The sequence below is a fragment of the Rattus norvegicus genome, chromosome 6, assembly GCF_021556685.1.
Source record: "Rattus norvegicus strain SHRSP/BbbUtx chromosome 6, alternate assembly SHRSP_T2T, whole genome shotgun sequence".
Classification (NCBI taxonomy): domain Eukaryota; kingdom Metazoa; phylum Chordata; class Mammalia; order Rodentia; family Muridae; genus Rattus; species Rattus norvegicus.
In genome coordinates, this window is record NC_141539.1 from 17,054,209 (window position 1) to 17,072,265 (window position 18,057).

Genomic DNA, 18,057 nt, shown 5'->3' on the forward strand with positions numbered 1-18,057 from the left:
GCGTAGCATCCCTCCCACTCCTGGGCCCTTCCTGCCTGGGAATGCAGAGTGCAACTGAGCAGAGCTTTCTTCTTACCTCCCGTACACTGCGTCTTGTGAGGAGGGCGATGCTGCCCCCTGCTGGCTGCAAGGTGAGAAACAACCCACAGGGGCAACCGTGTTCCTTCCGTAGTTAGGGGTACATCTGAACGGGCCTTGTTCCCTTTTCCAAAACAGGTTCTGGTCTGTCTCTACTTGGTGAGATTGGGGACCTTGGCCCCTAGAGTGGAGCTCATTTAGTGACTTTTAATTTTTATTGTTTTCTAGACAGCCTGGCTATGACATGGTGTGATCTTTATTCCTAATAGTCTGGATACTTTTGTTAACTCTGGTTTCTATGATCACATTGGGGTCTCCATCAGAGCAAATCCTTGACCTCTTTGGAAGGTGGGATCCTCTAAACTGTAAGAAGAGGGGATGGGGAGAGAGAGGAAGAGAAAGGGAGGTATATAATGAAGGAAAAGGGGGGTGCGCGTGTAGATGTCTGTTCTGATGAACAGTGACGGTTGACACAAGCTAGAACCACCCGACAGTGTTTCAGTTGAGTAACTGTCTTTGTCAAGTTGGCCTGTGAATGTCTGTGAGGAATTGCACTGACTGTCTTAATTGATGCACTAGGGCCTTGCCCACTGTGAGTGGCACCATTCCCCGGGCAAGTGGTCCAGAGCTGTATAAAAAAAAAAACTATTGAGCATGAGCCGAGTGAGCCAGCACTCAACACCCCTCCATTGCTGCTCCAGGGTCTTCCTTTAAGCTTCTTCCCCAACTTCCCTCAGTGACAGGTTGTGACCTAGAAGTGGGAGACAAAGAAACCCTTTCTTCTCCAAGGTGCCTTTGGCCTTGGCCTTTCATTCCAGCCACAGGGACCAGACTAAAGACAATATCATATTAGAACTTTCAGGAGGAAAAGTTCTCTCCTTCTGCTGTGCATTTCAGGGCTCAAACCAGGCTCATCAGGAGTTGTGAAGTGTGGAGCCTCCCACTGGCCCTGGCCATCATCTTTGTAGCATTCAGCTACATTCTACAGGGGTGGTAGTTTGAATAGTGATGACCCCAGTAGATTCCTGTATTTGAGTGCTTGACCCATAGGGATTGGCACTACTTGGAGGTGTGGCCTTGCCTGGGTGGGCGTGGCCTTGCTGGAGGAAGTGTATCACTGCGGAGGTGGGCTTTGAGGTCATTTATGTTCAAGTCAGGCCCAGTGTGGCACAGTCTCCTGCTGCTGCCTGTGGGTCAAGATGTAGAACTCTCGGCTCCTCCAGCTCTGTGTCTGCCTGTGCACCGCTGTGCTTCCCGCCGTGATGATCATGGACAGACCCCTGAGACTGTAAGCCAGCCCTGATTAAATGTTGTCATTGTAAGAGTTGCCTCGGTCACGGTGTCTCTTCACAGCAGTGGAACCCTAACTAAGACAGCAGGTGAAAACTTGATAGCCAAGAAAGAACAACACGCGGTCCAACGTCACATGGCTCACGTGACTGGCGAAGGCTCAAAGGCTAGCTATCTAAGCTCAGTGCTGAGAACAGCAGTCCACTAAAATCAAAGTCACATTTATTATTATTTGGGCTTTTTTTTTTCTTTTTAAAGAGAGATCACATGGAACCCAGACCTGGAATTTTCGTTGCTGTCGTCGTTAGGGAAGGTGATTTGAATTAGGGTTTCTCTATGTAGCCCTGGCTGAACTGAGACTAGCTCTGTAGACCAGGCTGATGTCTAACTGAACTCAGAGGTCTGACTGCCAGTGTCGGGACTAAAGGCGTTCACGGCCATGTGGAGTTGACCCCAGCCTTTTTTTTTTTTTTTTTTTTTTTTCCGGACCTGGGGACCGAACCCAGGACCTTGCGCTTGCTAGGCAAGCGCTCTACCACTGAGCTAAATCCCCAACCCCGACCCCAGCCTTTTAAGGTATTTATTTACTTGTTTGGAGGGAGGTTCGGGAACACGTGCAACCGTGAAGGTCGGAGGGCACCACAGAAGCCAGGTCTCTTCTTTCACCACGTGAGTCCCAGGGATCAAATTCAGATCATGAGTATTGGCGGCAGACACATTTTACCTGCCGAGCCCTCTCACTGGCCCCTGACTTTTAACCTCTGATCTTCCTGCAGCCATCTGAGTACTCAAGCTAAGTACCAAGAAGACAAGTGTATACTACCGCGGCCAGGTTTATGCGGTGCTGGGTGTCAAAGGACACCACCCACTGAGCTATACCCGGCCCTTTATGTTTATATATTAAATGCAAACACAAAAGCAAAACACACCACAGATACTTATTTTAAATGCTGAATTTTGAATCTGCCCTTGCCTATTGGGTGAAAAATGACATTTTAAGGGTTTGAGGAGATGGCTCAGAAGTCTCGGTTTCCTGCACCCACATAGTTGCTCACAACCATCTGTAACTCCAGTTCCAGGGGATCTGACACTCTGACTTCTATAGACACTGTACACACATGGTACAGAAAAACACAGGCAAGTAAAACATTCACGCAAAAAAGTAAAATCGTTGAATCTTTTTTAAATGGCGTGTGAAATATAAATCAAATATTTAAATAGATTTTTTTAAACTTTTTTATCGATTCATCGAGTTTCACATCATGCTGCTCATCTCCCAGCCCCCTCATATCTGCCTTTGTCCTTGCACACACACACACACACACACACACACACACACACACACACACACGCCCAATAAAACACAAACAACAGCAGCAAAACCAAAGCATAAAACCATCTCATTGTGGAAGCTGTAGTGTGTCAGTGTGTCCCACAGTATGCCCCTCTGTCCGTGCATCCCACAATCAGCAGGACTGGCCCTTTCATGGGTCACAACCATTCACAGACGATCTAGATTTTGGTGTGGGCCAACTGGGACCCCGGGATCTGGCTTGAGCATTATGAAGAGATGTGAAACTGGAGAATCGAGGGTAGAGAGGAGCAGCCTGGTGGGAGTGCTCAGCCCCTTGACCTGGGGCCATGGTGAGGTCCCAGCCTGAGCTGTCGCTGGGGACCATGTCTGAGTCCATGGCTATGCAAGGTTCCTATTACCACTAGAGAGCATCGGGATGTCCCTGCGGACTGCCTCTCCCGTTCTGACCCGGTTCTATTAGTCCAAGCCTATGCTGGGCTGGTGTTGTGTTTGGGAATGCTGAGAGAATGCCGAGTCCCTGTTAAAGCTACAGAGGGGCTCCAGGTGGCCCTGCTGGCTGAAGTTGAGATCCCAATCAATGGCCTAAGCCCCATTGTGAGGAAAACCTTCTGGGACAGGGACGCAGCGCCACCGTGTGGCAGAAGACTGACCAAGCAGGTACAGCTTTTCTGAAGGCCAAAGAAACTCCTATCCAACTAAAGCCCGGTGTTCCGGTCACGTGTTCCTCACTCCCAGCTCCCCTTTGAGCTTGGGCAACTATGCAACCTCTTGGAGTCTCGGTGTGCTTCTTCTAGAATGGGGATAGCAGACGTTTTCAGGAAATCAGACAGTAGTTGTTGGCTCTGTGCTGTTGTTCAGGAAGAGGTGGCCTAGAGGTGGGCCCCTCTGAAAACCCCTTTTCGTCGTGAAAACCCCTTCCCTCAATGAAGACAGTCACTGTGCCACCAGAGAGCTCTTGGTGCATACACAAGCACAAGTGTGTAACCTCAGGCCAGTTTAATAGATCAAAGATTATGGCAGTTTTCAGTTTGGCCAGAAAGGAATTCTCAGTAAGAACTATGAAAGAGAGAGGGTGTGCAGCATAGCACTTGGGAGGCAGGTAAGAGAATCTGAGCTTGAGGCCAGCTTGATCTACACAGTGAGACCCTGTCTCAAGAAGAAGGAGGAGGAAAAGGCGGAGGAGGAAGAAGCGGAGGAGGAGAGGAAGAGGAAGGGAGGAGGAAGAAGAGGAGGAAGAAGAGGAGGAGGAAGAGGAAGAAGAGGAAGAGGAGGAAGAAGAGGAGGAGGAAGAGGAAGAAGAGGAAGAGAGGAACAAGAGGAGGAAGAGGAGGAGGAGGAGGAGGAGGAGGAAGAAGAGGAAGAGGAGGAGGAGGAAGAGGAGGAGGAGGAGGAGGAGGAGGAGGAGGAGGAGGAGGAGGAAAGAGAAAGGCTGCCCATAGTGGCACGCACCATTAATCCTTTAATCCCAGCACTCAGGAAGCAGAGGCAGGCAGATCTCTGTGAGTTCAAGTCCATCCTGGTCTACAGAGCCAGTCCAGGACAGCCAGGGCTACACAGAGATACCCTGTTTTGAAAACAACAACAAAAAGAATCCGTGATGCAGCCTTTGCCTTGGCAATAGCAGAGGTACCCCAGATTTGAGCCGCACACTTAAAAGAAGAAAAGCAAGGCCGATTCAGGCCCCTTCAGATCTGCTGCTGTCTGCCTGCGTCTCTCTAATGGTTGCTTTCATGCTCCCAGAACCTCTCTCCCTGGTGCTTCAACTGTACCCAACATGATGGCTTATGGTGTAGCAGCTTTCTGCCAGGCTCCGCTCCAGAGAATCTGAGGCCTGGTAGGAATCTTTGCATTGACTTGTGTGCTACAACAGCGAACTCTCTGTCTCCTCCACACAGGGATTGATTGATTGGTTGACTGGCTGACTGATTGATTGATTGATTGAACTTATTTATTTTATTTTATTTGAGATTGAGTCCTTTTTGACCCAGGCCCTTGAACTTCTGATCATCCTCTTTCAACCTCCCAGGTGCCATGATTACAGCCATGTGCCGCCACTCCTGTTTTCTGTGGTGCTAGGAGGTGTCAAGCCAAGGGCTTTGTGCATACTAAACAAGTACAGGAGCAATGGAGCCATATCTCCAGGCCTCCCCTTCCACAGGCACGATTTCCAAGTGAAATATATGTACAGGAAGCCGTGAAGAAAGAACCCACTGTGGTTGGATTTCAAGGAACCGATGCAGTTGTGCTTGGGTTAGAAGAACCTGTTGAAGAGCCAGCCAAGTGTGGGGGTGCAGGATAGGATCCCAGCTCTCAGGAGGCAGAGGCAGGAGGATCACGCATGAGATCCAGGCCTGCCAAATCTACACCGAGTTAACAAGTGAGATCAAAGAGAATTAGTGTATGTTAGAGAGATTTAAACACATTTTCCTTTCCAACCTCAGCCTCGGTCCCTACAGCAGCCACCATGATGTTGATGCCCAGGGATAGCCAGTGGGCTCTTTACGATGTCTTTTTAAGGAGGGGGTGATCAGAGTTAAGATGTGCGTTATATTGGCAAACTGCCTTTTGCTGTTTGAGGTCACCATGAAGCTGGCTCTGGCGGCAGGGTGGGCTTCTCCATTTCGGTATAAACATGCTTGTCTCAAAGTGTCCTCTCTGTGCCAGAGAGGGGAGAGCAGCAAAAGAAACCCAAAGTAAAAATACCGTGTCCTTGAGAACAGCTAAAGGGTAAGTGGCTACTTGCAACAGAAGTGACTTTCTTATCCCATGATATAAAAAAATGCCTGCAGTGGGAACAAGGAGCCAGAAGTTTAGGCACCGCCAGTTCAGACATGGAGGAGACACAGAGGGACCTTTCCGTTAGGAATGCCCACCGGCTGCCTCCATTTCCCCTGGATGATTGTGAGCACCTGATGTGATGGTGCTGTTTCTGTCTGCTGCTATGAGGCTGGTTGGTTGGAATTTGGTTGGTGAGACTCGGAAGCCTCACCTAAGAGGACATTCTGCTCTGTCTGGGACACTCCACCTGGCACCCTCCTCCTCCTCAGTCAGTTTCTGCTGGATCTGATGGTGTTACCTTGTGCTTGCACACTCAACTGGGCTACTCCAATTGTCCCTGCTAGATTTTTTTTTTTTTTTTAAGATAGAGTTTGTATTTTAAATTATGTGTTGGGGGTGGTGGGTCTGCATGTGAGTGCAGGTACCCAAAAGGGCCAGCAGAGGGCGCCTGGAGCTGAAGCTAAAGAGGATATGAGCCATATGGTGCTGAGAATTGAACTGGTCCTCTGAGAAAGCGACCAGGTCTTAGCCACAAATCCAGCTCTCAAGCGCCCCCTGCTGGAAGTTCTGAGTACCTAATTTGATAATATTTTGCTGTCGTTTCTCTGTAGTTGCTACTCTCTACTTAATAAACTCACTCATTTAAACCCAAAATACTTCTGTTGTAGATAATTCTTTAGAACAGTAGCCAAGAAGGATGTCTACCTACCCAACACCCAGAGCTGGCAGACATGAATGTGCCCAGTTTTCCAGTTCAGAGGGAGATATTTCTAATCAGTCACCTCGGTAAAGGCAAAGGGTATTGTTTTGTCTTTAATGAACTGCAGAGAGAGGGTAAGAGAGAGGGAGAATATCTGACTTCAAGTGGGCAACCTAGGCTAAGTTACTCACTCAGACCTTGTCCAAAAGAAAAAGAAAGAGGTGGGAGGAGAAAAGTAAGGAGGAGAGCCAGGTATGGTGGTGCATGCCCTCAGTCCCCAGCCCTTGGGAGATGAAGGCAATATGATCAAAAAGGCAAGGCAAGCCTTACCTACATAGCAAGTTTGAAGCTAGCCTGGGCTACATGAGACCCTATCAAAAATAAATAAATAAATAAATAAATAAATAAATAAATAAATACTACAGTAGAGAGATGGCTGAATGGTCTAAGCACTTGCTGTTCTTGTAGAGAATCCTAGTTCAGTTCCCAGCACCTGAATAACAGGTAACAACCATCTGTAACTCCAGTTCCTGTGGATCTGAGGCCTTCTCTGACCTCCGTGAACACTAGGCACACATTTGGTACACATACATACATACAGGCAGCACACACACATAAAATAAAATTAATTAATTAAATTAAAAGTAGAAAGAGGTTACCTGTTGCTTACCTAATGCACAGTTTGCTTTTCCTTGGGCATGCTCCAGTGTGGGGAAAGAGGTCTGAAGCAATGTTGCACACGGCTGCCTGCATGGAGGTGAAATCATGCTGCACATAGCCATGGGCACACGGACACGCGGACACACACGGAGCTTAACCCTGCTCTATTCTGAGAGCATGTTTGAAGTTTTCCTGTAGCCGAGAATGGGCTTTGGCTTCAGGTTGCTTTTAAGTGGGCTTGTCCATGCAGACTGCAGCCCTCTGGCTGCACCTTGACCTACGGAGAGGTCAACAGAAACATCCCCTCCTTCTACCACACGCAGGCCACTCAGTCAGTAGCTAGAGGGAGTGAACTGAGTCAGGGTGAATCTGGCAGCTAGCCTCCCCCTCTTCCAAGAGACTAAGACATAGCATTAGGAATGGTGAGAACAGAAGACTCCAGAGACATCCTAAGCGAGGCAGCCAATGCTGCCGTAAAGAAAGCAAGAGGCCCAGGTAAGCGTCCAAGTTTTCACTACAAGTTAGAAAGCAGGGTCTTTCTGAATGAGTCATTTCTGTGAATTATGCCCATTGTGAAGGTAAACTGTCCTTTTAAAATGTAAATATTTTGTAAGTTGGTTCTTTCAAGCCAAAGAGCTTGCCCCCAGGCTCCATTTGTTCTACTTACCGGTTGTCTGTCCTGAGCCCCCCTGACATCACACCATGCAATGGTAACACATTAGTAGCTGACATTCTTAGCAACTGCTGTCACAGCTGAGGTCACCCACGACTGAAACCTCAGATCTGCATGCTAACAGCTGCCAACACACTAAACTCTGAACCGCACACAGTCATACGTTGATCCGTTAAAGCACATCTTGCCACTTGTGAGGAACATTTGTCCCTAGATTGACTACACTCTGCCTTCAGATTCTACCAGATTCTGTCCTCCGTTGGGGTGTCACTCAGAGCACTGATGAGCTTATCTTCATCCGAGCCATCTACAAAGTCAACCTGGGGTACATCAGGATTCTGTCCTGCTGGGAGCTACTCAGCTCCGGTGTCCCCTTCCTTTATAGTTTGTGTACCTCAGGTTCAGCCATCTTCTTTCTTGAAGCCACCATTCATTGTGGACTGACCTAATCCTTGTCTGGTGACAATTGTGCCATGGTATTTGTGGTTTATTAAGCATTTTCCCATAGTTTTTTTTTTACTCATAAAAAATATATGAGCCAGATGTTGGTGGCAACACACGCCTTTAATCCTAGCACTCGGGAGGCAGAGGCAGGTGGATCTCTGTAAGTTCAAGGCCAGCCTGGTTTACAGACAGAGTTCCAGGGCAGCCAGGGCTATGCAGAGAAACCTTATGTCTTAGGATTTCCTTGCTGTGAAAAGACACCATCACCAAGGTGACTTCTATAAAGGATGACATTTAACTGGGGCTGGCTTACAGTTGTAGAGGTTCAGTCCATTGTTGTCATGGCAGGAAGCATGGCAGCATCGAGGCAGACATGGTGCTGAATGAGAAGCTGAGAATTCTACATCTTGATCCAAGGCAGCCAACACGAAACTGTCTTCCGCAGGCAGCCAGGAAGAGGGTCTCTTTCACCCTGGGCAGAGTTTATGCATAGGACCTCAAAGCCGACTCCCAAAGTAACACACTTCCCCCAACAAGCCCACACCTACTCCAACAAGGCCACACCTTCTAATAGTGCCACTTCCCATAGCTATGTATATTCAAACTACCACACTCCATCTCAAAAACCAGTATGTATATATGTATAGGTGTGTGGTGTGTGTGTGTGTGTGTGTGTGTGTGTGTGTGTGTGTGTGTGCTATGCATGCCTATGCCTCAGTGTTCATATAGAGCTCAGAAGATGACTTTTGGGAGTCAGGTTTTCTCCTTCTGCCTTGAATTCAGGGACCAAACTCAGGCTGTCAGGCTTGAATACCAAGCATTTGTTACCTCACTGAATTGTCTCACACACTCAATTTCATTGCTCACCAAACCCTAAGAATCCCTATTATCACCGCTGTAAAATTAATTGGCTACATATTTTCTATCTGTTAAGGGGTGCTCCTTCTTTTTCCTCCTCCTCCTCCTCCTCTTCCTCCTCCTCCTCCTCCTCCTCTTCTTCTTCCTCCTCCTCCTCTTCTTCTTCCTCCTCCTCTTCCTCCCCCTCCTTCTTCCTCTTCATCCTCTTCCTCCTCTTCCTTCTCCTCCTCCACTTCCTCCTCCTCCTCTTCCTCCTCCTCCTTCTTCCTCTTCCTCCTCTTCCTTCTCCTCCTCCACTTCCTCCTCCTCCACTTCCTCCTCCTCCTCTTCCTCCTCCTCCTCTTCCTTCTCCTCCTCCACTTCCTCCTCCTCTTCCTCCTCCTCCTCCTTCTCTTCCTCTTATTCCCCTTTCCTCCTCCTCTTCCTCTTCTTCCTCCTCCCTTTCCTTCTCCTCTTCCTCCTCCATTTCTTCTTCTCCTCCTCCTCTTTTTTTTCCTCTCCTCCTCCTTTTTGGTTGCCCACTAATATTTTAGATTACATCTAGTTTTGTTTCCTATCTGACCCAAAAATATTTTGCAAAGCCACTGGCATGCCCACTGTAAACAGGAGGCGCAGACCCGTGCTTAAGAAGAGTATTTGTCGGGGCTGGGGATTTAGCTCAGTGGTAGAGCGCTTACCTAGGAAGCGCAAGGCCCTGGGTTCGGTCCCCAGCTCCGAAAAAAAAAAAAGAACCAAAAAAAAAAAAAAAAAAAAAGAAGAGTATTTGTTGTGGAACAAATAATCCTCAGAATTGAAACATCCCTTTCTGGAGGAATGTAAGACCCAAGAAATGAAGAAAACTGAGAAATATCAGGAAGTTCCTAGAACTTATAAGGTTCCGAAGGGCCTCTCCATACTCCAAGGAATGACTACTCCAAGGAATATGACTATCCCAAGAGTAGTCATAACTGCTGAGGGGAGAGGATGGACTCACTGAGCCCCCTGTGAGTCTCCCAGAGAGTCCGGGGGAAATAGCTCATTGTCATTAAGGCTGAGGCAGGCTTTTCTGTGATGTAGTTGCCTTTGAAGCATCCACACTGCCATAAGTAACCCAGATACACCCAATGGTTCACCAATGCAATGGACTTTGGACTTTGATGGAATTATTTAATCTGTTAGTGCCCAGAGGGGAAGCAGGCCAAATTTTATCTCCCCAAGAAAAGTCACATGATGTTCTGGTCCTAAGATTTGTTAGAAAAATGGAATGGGTTGCCTTAAAAATAAAGCAAGTGGGGGCTGGGGATTTAGCTCAGTGGTAGAGCGCTTACCTAGGAAGCGCAAGGCCCTGGGTTCGGTCCCCAGCTCCAAAAAAAAAAAAGAACCAAAAAAAAAAAAAAAAATAAAGCAAGTGGTCTAGAGAGATGGCTCAGTGGTTAAGAGCACTAACTGCTCTCCCAGAGGTCCAGAGTTCAGTTTCCAGCAACCACACGGTGGCTCAAAAGTATCTATAATAAGATCTGATGCCTCTTCTGTCATGCAGGCACATATGCAGATAGACCACTCATACACATATATAAATCACTAAAGAAAGTCTTTACGGGGCTAAGCTTGCAAAGCAGGGCTGTGGTTTTATACAGGAGTCCTTTGGTGCGGCTGGACAAAGGAATCTTTTAGGGGTTTGCTTGTAGTCATCCTCAGTCACTGTGACAAATACCACAAAAAAACTCAGCCCAGGGAGGAAGTGGCTCACAGTCTTGAAGCTTTCTGACTGTGACTAGCTGGTGACACTGCGTTCAGCAGATGGCAAGGTGGGATATCACGTAGTATAGGACAGTGTGCAGCTCATGGTGGCTGGGAATCAGAGAGAGGGGAAAGTGTGGGGGACAAGGTAAAGACCAGAAAGGCACACCATCAGTGAGTGACCCACTTCCTCAGCTGTCTCTCACCTAGCACCTCCCTACTTCCCAATGGTTCAATGAAGAACCTTGGGTGGACTAAGAGATCTGAGACCCCCTCATCAGGGTCACTTCCCTCAAATCCATCAGCTGGCAATGTTGGCTTTGGGGAGATATTGCAAACCCAAGACATAGCAGTGAGGAATCGACTGAGGGTCATAAACTTACACTTGGCAAATCTGATGATTTTTAATACCCTGTACATTTAAAAATCACTTTTCTTTTGAAAAAAAGTTTTTTTCCAGCAAATTTTGTTTTGCAAATGCTGTTTTATTTTTTTGTTTGTCTTTTTAACTCTTTTTCAAGCAATGAAGATAACCTGTTATTTACTCATGAAAGAAACATAGTGGGAGGGGTTGGGGATTTAGCTCAGTGGTAGAGCGCTTGCCTAGGAAGCGCAAGGCCCTGGGTTCGGTCCCCAGCTCCGGAAAAAAAAGAACCCCCCCCCCAAAAAAAAAAAAAGAAAGAAACATAGTGGGAGGCTGGAGATGGCTCAGTGGTTAAGAGCACTGACTGTTCTTCCTGAGTTCAATTCCCAGCAACCACATGGTGGCTCACACCTATCTGTAATGGGATCTGATGCCCCCTTCTGGTGTGTTTGACAGCTACAGTGTACTCATATGAATAAAATCTTAAAAAGAAAAGGAACGTAGGCTCTTGTGGCCTGTGGGATGACTTAACTAGTAAAAGCATTTCCATGCAAACCCAAGCCAGACACATCTGGTGCCATGCATCTCGAGTGTGTTTTTTGTTTGTTTGTTTGTTTGTTTTTTGTTTAGTTTGTTGTTGTTATTGTTGTTGTTGTTGTTGGGGTTTTTTTCCTTTCTAAGTGTGTGCCCTTGCTCTTGAGTGCTGGTAGCTAAGGAGGTCGGCAGCAGGTCCCCTGGAGCTGAGTTATACAGAGAGCTTCCCCACGCGGCTGCTGAGAATTGAATTTCTGGTTCGCAGACAAGAGCAGTGCCCACTTTAAAAGCGCCGAGTCAGTTCTCCAGTCCGTTTGTTTGTTTGCTTGTTTTAATAAGCAACCCTTTTATTTTTCACGGCGCTTACATTTACTTCCAGGCTTAGAATGCATTTGTTTAGAGGAATTAAGCCTCCATCCTCCCGGGCTTGAGTCAGTGAGCGGAAGGTATGGGAGGGTGTGTCACTGAGTGTGAGGATTAGCTGAAGTGAGGGACTCCTGACATCCTTCTAGGCTGGATCCGGAGCTAGCTGAGAAGGCCAGAGGTTCCAGAGTGATAGCAGGGCTTTAGGAAGGGAGAATGGAAATTTCCCGGACATTTGTCCCCAACTGCAAACGCAGGGGAGGGCAGGGTGCCTTGAATCGGATGCAGGGGAGGGCTGTCGGGGCGGGGGGGGGGGGCGAGCTGCAGGCGGTGTGGAAGGGGGCTAATGCCAGAGAATGGGGCAAATCCCTCACCCAGGGTCCCATACCCCTAGTCCGTTTGGTCCTGGGAAGTCACCCGGAAGCAGTGGGTTGGATCCGGGCTCGGGCGGGGGCAGCAGCGGGAGCTGTGGCGTCCTCTGCGCTGGCAGGAAGCCGCCGGGCATCAGAGAGCACAGGGGACTTCGGTCTGCATCCGGGGTCCTGAAGCCGTTTAAACGGCGGCCTAAGGATCAGGAAGGGGAGTATGCTGTCGGCTGGCTTCAACTGCTGGATGCTGCGCAGTAGCTACACGGCAGCTCGGAAACCGAGTGCAGAGCTTCAGAACGAGCTGTTTTCCGCACTGGCTGAGACAGGAAGCGAGAAGATGAAAGGGAGTCTAACTCCTTCCTATACAAATTTAAAATAAGTAAAGCTTAGCTCCAAAAGAATCGTGCTCCAGGTGAGGCTCGAACTCACAACCTCGGCATCGCTCTGCATGTACTGCTGTATAAGTACCGCGCGCTAACCGATTGCGCCACTGGAGCTCCGCTGTGGCCGCCTTGCGAAGGCTCTATCAGACCCGGCAAGGCGTCGGTGGAGCATGCGCATCCGCCGCCTGCGGGCGCCGCTCGGACCCCAGCTTCCCGCAACGTGGGACCGGACTGAGGACTGTGAGCCAGTGTCGGGAGTCCGGGGGGAGTCTGCGGGATCGAGCTCGCACCGCCGAGCTCGCGGGGAAGGGGCGGCGCCCTCCGCGAGGCCTCGCTCCGGCCGGCCCAGCCCCCCGCACGCGCAGACAAGCCAGGCAGGGGCGGACAGAGTCGCCGCGCGGCTCCCATCCGCTCCGGGAAGCGAACCCGGATCCCCGGCCCGCCCTTCCGATGGCGCGAGGCCGGGCAGCGGAGCCTAGCTCGGCTTCTCAGCCCGAGGGTCCTGGGGGTACGAGCTGCTGGTGCTTCCTTTCTTCCCATCCTAAAAGTTTCAACGTTTAAAACCAAAAGAGCCAGGAAGTTCAGAATATCCGTTTCTTTCTTAAAACCAGAAAAATCGAACACAGGACCGAGGCCCATATTATGACTTCTGGGCCACTACGCACTTTGTGAGGCCCCTTTCCTCTTTACAGAACGTAAAAACAATGTAGTTTATGAAAATACGAGGAGACTAGCGAGCGAGCTCAGAGGTTAGGAGTACTGCTCTCGCCGAGAACGTCGAGTCGACTTGGCTCACAATCCTTCTTAACTCCAATTCCGGGGCGGGCTGCGGCATGCACAGACAAATACATCTACAAAATCTTAAAAAATAAATAAATATTTAAAAAGGAAAAAAAATAGGAAGGTTACTTAGAAAGGAGACCAATGTGGGAGGAGGTGGTGGAGGAGAATTTTGTTCCCCAGTCCCTGTTGTGTATCTGCTGTTTGCAGTAGAGGATCAGCCACTGCGTGTACATATGTATACAGATAGTGGGGAGCCCGAAGTTTACACGGAACGGTGGCACCTCATAAAGGGAACTTAAATAGTTTAGGTCCCAAAGAGACTAAGGCTCTCAGGGAGGATACTAGACCCGGTGTTACTGAGCCAGGAGCCGGAGAGAGGGCGCCAGGACCACAGGGAAAAAAAAAAAAAAAAAAAACTTCCTGAGCCCCTTTCTGATCGCCTCCAGAGAGCAGGGAACTAGAGTCTCACCAAAGCTCTCACTGGTCTTTCTTCGTCTTCAAGGGGGCTCAGGTCTCTTATCTTTCCTTATCTCTAAATCCAGGAATCTCGACTGGAGAATATTTCCCCACATAACTCCTCCCAGCACACTGATGTTGACTAAGACATGGTCTCCCCATGGAACCAAGGCCGGCCACACACTCCTCCTGCCTCTGCCTTCAGAGTGCAGGTTCTACCGGCCAAGCCACCGACCCCATTGCCTTGAAATAATTTGAACTATTATATGTTACATAATAAGACAGTGATTTTTGAAAAATAAAACTTTCTCTAGGTGCAAAAGGGTAGTTCAACCTTGCAGCGCGTCCAGTGTAAAAAGAATCTCGATCTTTTGCATATAACAAATAAAATGTTTAATTATGTAAGGCAAGGGGAAAGCATGCTGTGTTAAGAGATAAGTTTTAAAATAACATGTCATCTTGGCATAGGGATGAATGTACTGTATATTAAAATGTATGAAATGTAATGACTCATTGTGGCAACAGAAATAGACAAAAACTGTTTCTTAAATGAATGTTTGGAGTTTATGCCTTTTGTGCTGAAAAAAATGTTGTTTTTTAAAGTTCTATGCTTTTGTGTTTAAATGGTGAGATGAACTGGAAGGGTTTCAATTGCTCTGCGTGTGTGTGTATGTGTGTGTGTGTGTGTGTGTGTGTGTGTGTGTGTGTGTGTATGCGTGCGTGCTGCAAATTACAAGAGGGAGCCATGGCTGTGTTTATTCCTGACAATGAAAGGCCAAATAGCATGTAATGGCCACTGTTTTCTCTCCGGGACTTTGGTTTCTGCTACACAAGAGGCATTGTGAGAAGCCACACAAACATGTTGATTAGCTGGGATGCAATCTGTGGGTCTGGTGAATGGAGATCATCTTGGTTTGAATTTATGGAACTGCCGTTTTATGGTCTTCGTTTGCTTTATTTCATCGATTTTTTTTTTTTTACATTTCTTATTTTTAGCCAGCGTCTCATTATGGTTATGTATTAAGCATAAATGCTGCTGAACAGAAGCCAAGTCCTGCACAAGGAGCCCCAGAACAGCCATCATGGACAGACAGCTGGTGTTGGAGACTCGCTGTGGGTACCAATCACACCCACCCGAGAGCTTCCAGAACAATTCTGTCTTAATTGGAAGGTCTTCAAAAAATTTTAAGGGGTTTTGTTTTCCTTGGTTTGTTGGTTGCTCTCTTGAAACCAAGTCTCACGGTGCCCAGGCTGGCCTCGAAGTCGCTATGTAGCAGACACTAGTCTTGAATTCCTGACCCTCCTGCCCCTGCCTCCCAAGGGCTGCTGTGACAGGCGTACAGCACAGCACCTGGGTTTTAAGCATCCTTTATCATTTTTTCTTTGGAACTGGAAGGTTGGCTCAGAGGTTAAGAGCGTTTGCTCTCTCCAAAGAGCCCAAGTTCAGTTCCTAGCACCTACGCTAGGCAGTTCACAACCCCCTATAACCCAAGCTGCAGAGGGGCTGATGCTCCCTTCCGACATCCACACACACTCACACATGTGGCATGTACACGCAGAGACACGCAGTCACGTAAATAAAAAATGAATTGAAAAAATAAAAACTATGTTTCTTAAACGAAAACCGTGGGCTGGAGAGATGACTCAGTGGTTAAGAGCACTGGCTGTTCTTCCAGAGGTCCTGAGTTCAATTCCCAGCAACCACATGGTGGCCCAATTACCACCTGTAATGAGATCTGATGCCCTCTTCTCGTTTGTCTGAAGACAGCTACAGTGTACTTATATAAGTAAGTAAACGATAAATCTAGAAAGAAAGAAGAAAAATCACAAAATGTCATAGCCACCTGCTGGAAGTTTTTCCAATGCTTTGTGGTTATCCGCGCCTAAGTGCCCTCCTTACCCACATGGTTCCTGAGCCCCAATAGTGCCATGTGAGAATGACCCTTTATCTTCTTGAGACAGAAGGAGACGCCAAGGCCCAAGTTCAGCGAAGTTTCATGCACGTGTGAGCAGATTGCAGAGTGGAGAAAATGTGAATTGAAGGAGCACGGGACCCTTCCCTCTGTATTGAAGTCAAAATGAGGAATTGCCGAGAGCTAGTCAGATGCTAACACATTCCAAAAACTGGTAGTATCCAGTGTTGACAGGAGGATGGGAAAATGGATACTTCTGTCTTTTTTTAATTATTAAATTATTTATTTTATATGTGTGGGCATTTCGACTGCACGTATAAAATATGTGTGTGGCCTGCAGAGCCCATAGAGGGCATCAGATCTGGAGCTGGAGTTACAGATGGTTGTGAGCCTAGTGGTGGCTGTGGTTGCTGGGAATCAAACCCAGGTTCTTTGGAAGAACAACCAGCGCTCTTAACCACTGATCCATCTTTTCGGCTCCTCTAGACCAGTATTAAATGCACGTAGCCATTGTCTGATGGATACAAAATACCTGAGGACAAATAGAATTGTCTGATCTAAGCTATGCTGTCTTGTAAAATGTACTGCTTTTTCGTACATTGCTAATAGGAAAATAGCACCTTTTGAACATAGTACTGAAACACTACCACCATGTCACCTGGAATTTTTATCTTAACTTATTAAAGTAGTTATTTTAGACAAACGGACAGTTTCCAATAATGCATCTCGTCTGATGCTTACTACTTTCTCCCCGCTCCAGGCTCCCCCAACACAGTTTCTTCTGCATCAACAGAATCTACAAGGGGAAAAACGGCTCGTGGTCTGGGAGCACAGGGTACTTGTGGATAACCTTGGGAGCTCATTCTTGATTTCACAAAGATGTCTTGTATTTGTGTTTTGTTTTGTTTTTGGTACTTACAAAATCCCTAGCTCCTATCAGTGGGAGGAGGGCTCGACAGAAACCGTTACATCCAGTTGGTGTGACCACATGAACAGTCTTCAAAAGGGGACCGTTCCGAGGGCGAAAGACCAGTGGGCACAAACTGTGACTGTCCCGGGTAATCTGAAGATACGTCTAACCCAATCACTGGGCACCCTAGTCACCGGGCACCCCATTTTTTTTACAATCAATAAATCAAAAGACATGATTCAGGAAAACTCTCCTTCAGTGTTTTGAGTTGTGAGGACACAGACAATGGGAGTGGCAGAAAGTTACCCTCCTCTGCTTCTCCTGTGCTCTGCAGCCCTGGAACTGGACCCAGATGACATTGTTTCTCCATCATCTCCTGCCACTGTCTGGCCCTGCAGTAAAGGTGCAGGGGCTGTTATCCCTCCGTCCGGTGCTTTGCTTCTGGCCTCTGCATCTCAGCAGCCAGTAGATAGATTCCCACTTGAGACTGGACAAAATGTTTGCCCACATGCTGATAGCCTGAAACCCTTTAGCCACTTCTCTGCCACCCAGTGGGCTGCCTTTACCTGGGAGCTCTGGATCCCAGAAGACAGGCAGCTGGCAAAGATTCCTTTGCTCTGCATCCTCGCCAATACTTGGTGTTAGACCTTTTTGTTAGCTGTTCCTCTGGGCATAGTTTTCTTGTTATCTATCTTGTTATGATCCTTTCTATATTACCCTCCCACTGATAGGAGCTGGGAATTTTGTAACTATGGAGTGGTGGAGGAATATAAGAAATCTTTGTGAAGTCAAGAATGAGCTCCCAAGGTTATCCACAAGTACCCTGTGCTCACAGACCCTGAGCTGCTTTCCTCCTTTGCAGCGTCTGCTGTTTTGTATGCAGAAGAAACTATGTTACCAGGGAAAAACGGAAAGTAGGTTTCAGGGTGCTAGCATTTCTGACGGAAGTCCTTTTCCCCATTCACACTTCTTTCAATGCTGATAATGAGGATAGAACCAAGGGGCTTTTGCTTGTGCCAGGGAGCTACAGTCCGGCCTCTGCTTACGCTTCAGAGGAAGTGCTTCTTCAGATGTCTTCATTAAGTTTCTTCTATTCATTTAGATTATTTGATCTGTTTGGGTCTTTTCATCAGATTTATGAGAAATTCCTTTAGTTTTACTTATTAGTAGTATAAATGGTGTGTGTGCGTGCTTGTGTGTGTGTGCGTGTGACTAAATGACTTTGGGCAACTCAGTTTTCTTCACAGTAGGTAACAAATATAAATTCATCCCTGACTCCTGGGCTACAAAGGAATGCCAGTGTTGACACTCCTCCGGGTGCCTATGTCCCCAGGATTACACACACATCCACTCTCATCCAAATCATTTGGAACTGTTTCATGAAGAGGCAGAAATGATAAGATACTGGGGGCAGGGGGTGTTCTGGAGAGATAGCTCAGTGGTTAAACATGCACGCTGTACTTGGAGA

General features: G+C 47.7%; 1 protein-coding gene and 1 non-coding gene across 2 annotated transcripts; both read right to left on the reverse strand.

Moving 5' to 3' along the window:
* Window positions 1–11,726: 11,726 nt before the first annotated feature.
* Window positions 11,727–17,212, reverse strand: LOC102548459 (wiskott-Aldrich syndrome protein family member 1-like). Its single transcript, XM_087555189.1, has 5 exons — window positions 17,156–17,212; window positions 16,421–16,475; window positions 12,624–12,971; window positions 12,165–12,340; window positions 11,727–11,977 (listed from the first exon to the last, which is right to left on the reverse strand). The coding sequence occupies exons 1-5, from the start codon at window positions 17,210–17,212 to the stop codon at window positions 11,939–11,941; spliced, it is 675 nt and encodes a 224-aa protein (XP_087411315.1). The 3' UTR covers window positions 11,727–11,938.
* Trnai-uau2 (transfer RNA isoleucine (anticodon UAU) 2) lies at window positions 12,549–12,641 on the reverse strand. Its single transcript is given in 2 exon segments — window positions 12,549–12,584; window positions 12,604–12,641. It is a non-coding gene; the product is annotated as a tRNA-Ile (tRNA).
* Window positions 17,213–18,057: the final 845 nt, after the last annotated feature.

Excerpts from the sequence above, each read along its gene's own strand:
- LOC102548459 (XM_087555189.1), bottom strand. The coding sequence starts at position 17,212 with ATGCAGAGCAAAGGAATCTTTGCCAGCTGCCTGTCTTCTGGGATCCAG. Across the intron at positions 12,972-16,420 it reads CCTGGAGCGGGGAGAAAGTA|GGCGGGCCGGGGATCCGGGT; the intron begins GTAAGCATCAGA and ends CGCCATCGGAAG. Across the intron at positions 12,341-12,623 it reads GAGCTCCAGTGGCGCAATCG|GCCGCCGTTTAAACGGCTTC; the intron begins GTTAGCGCGCGG and ends CCTGATCCTTAG.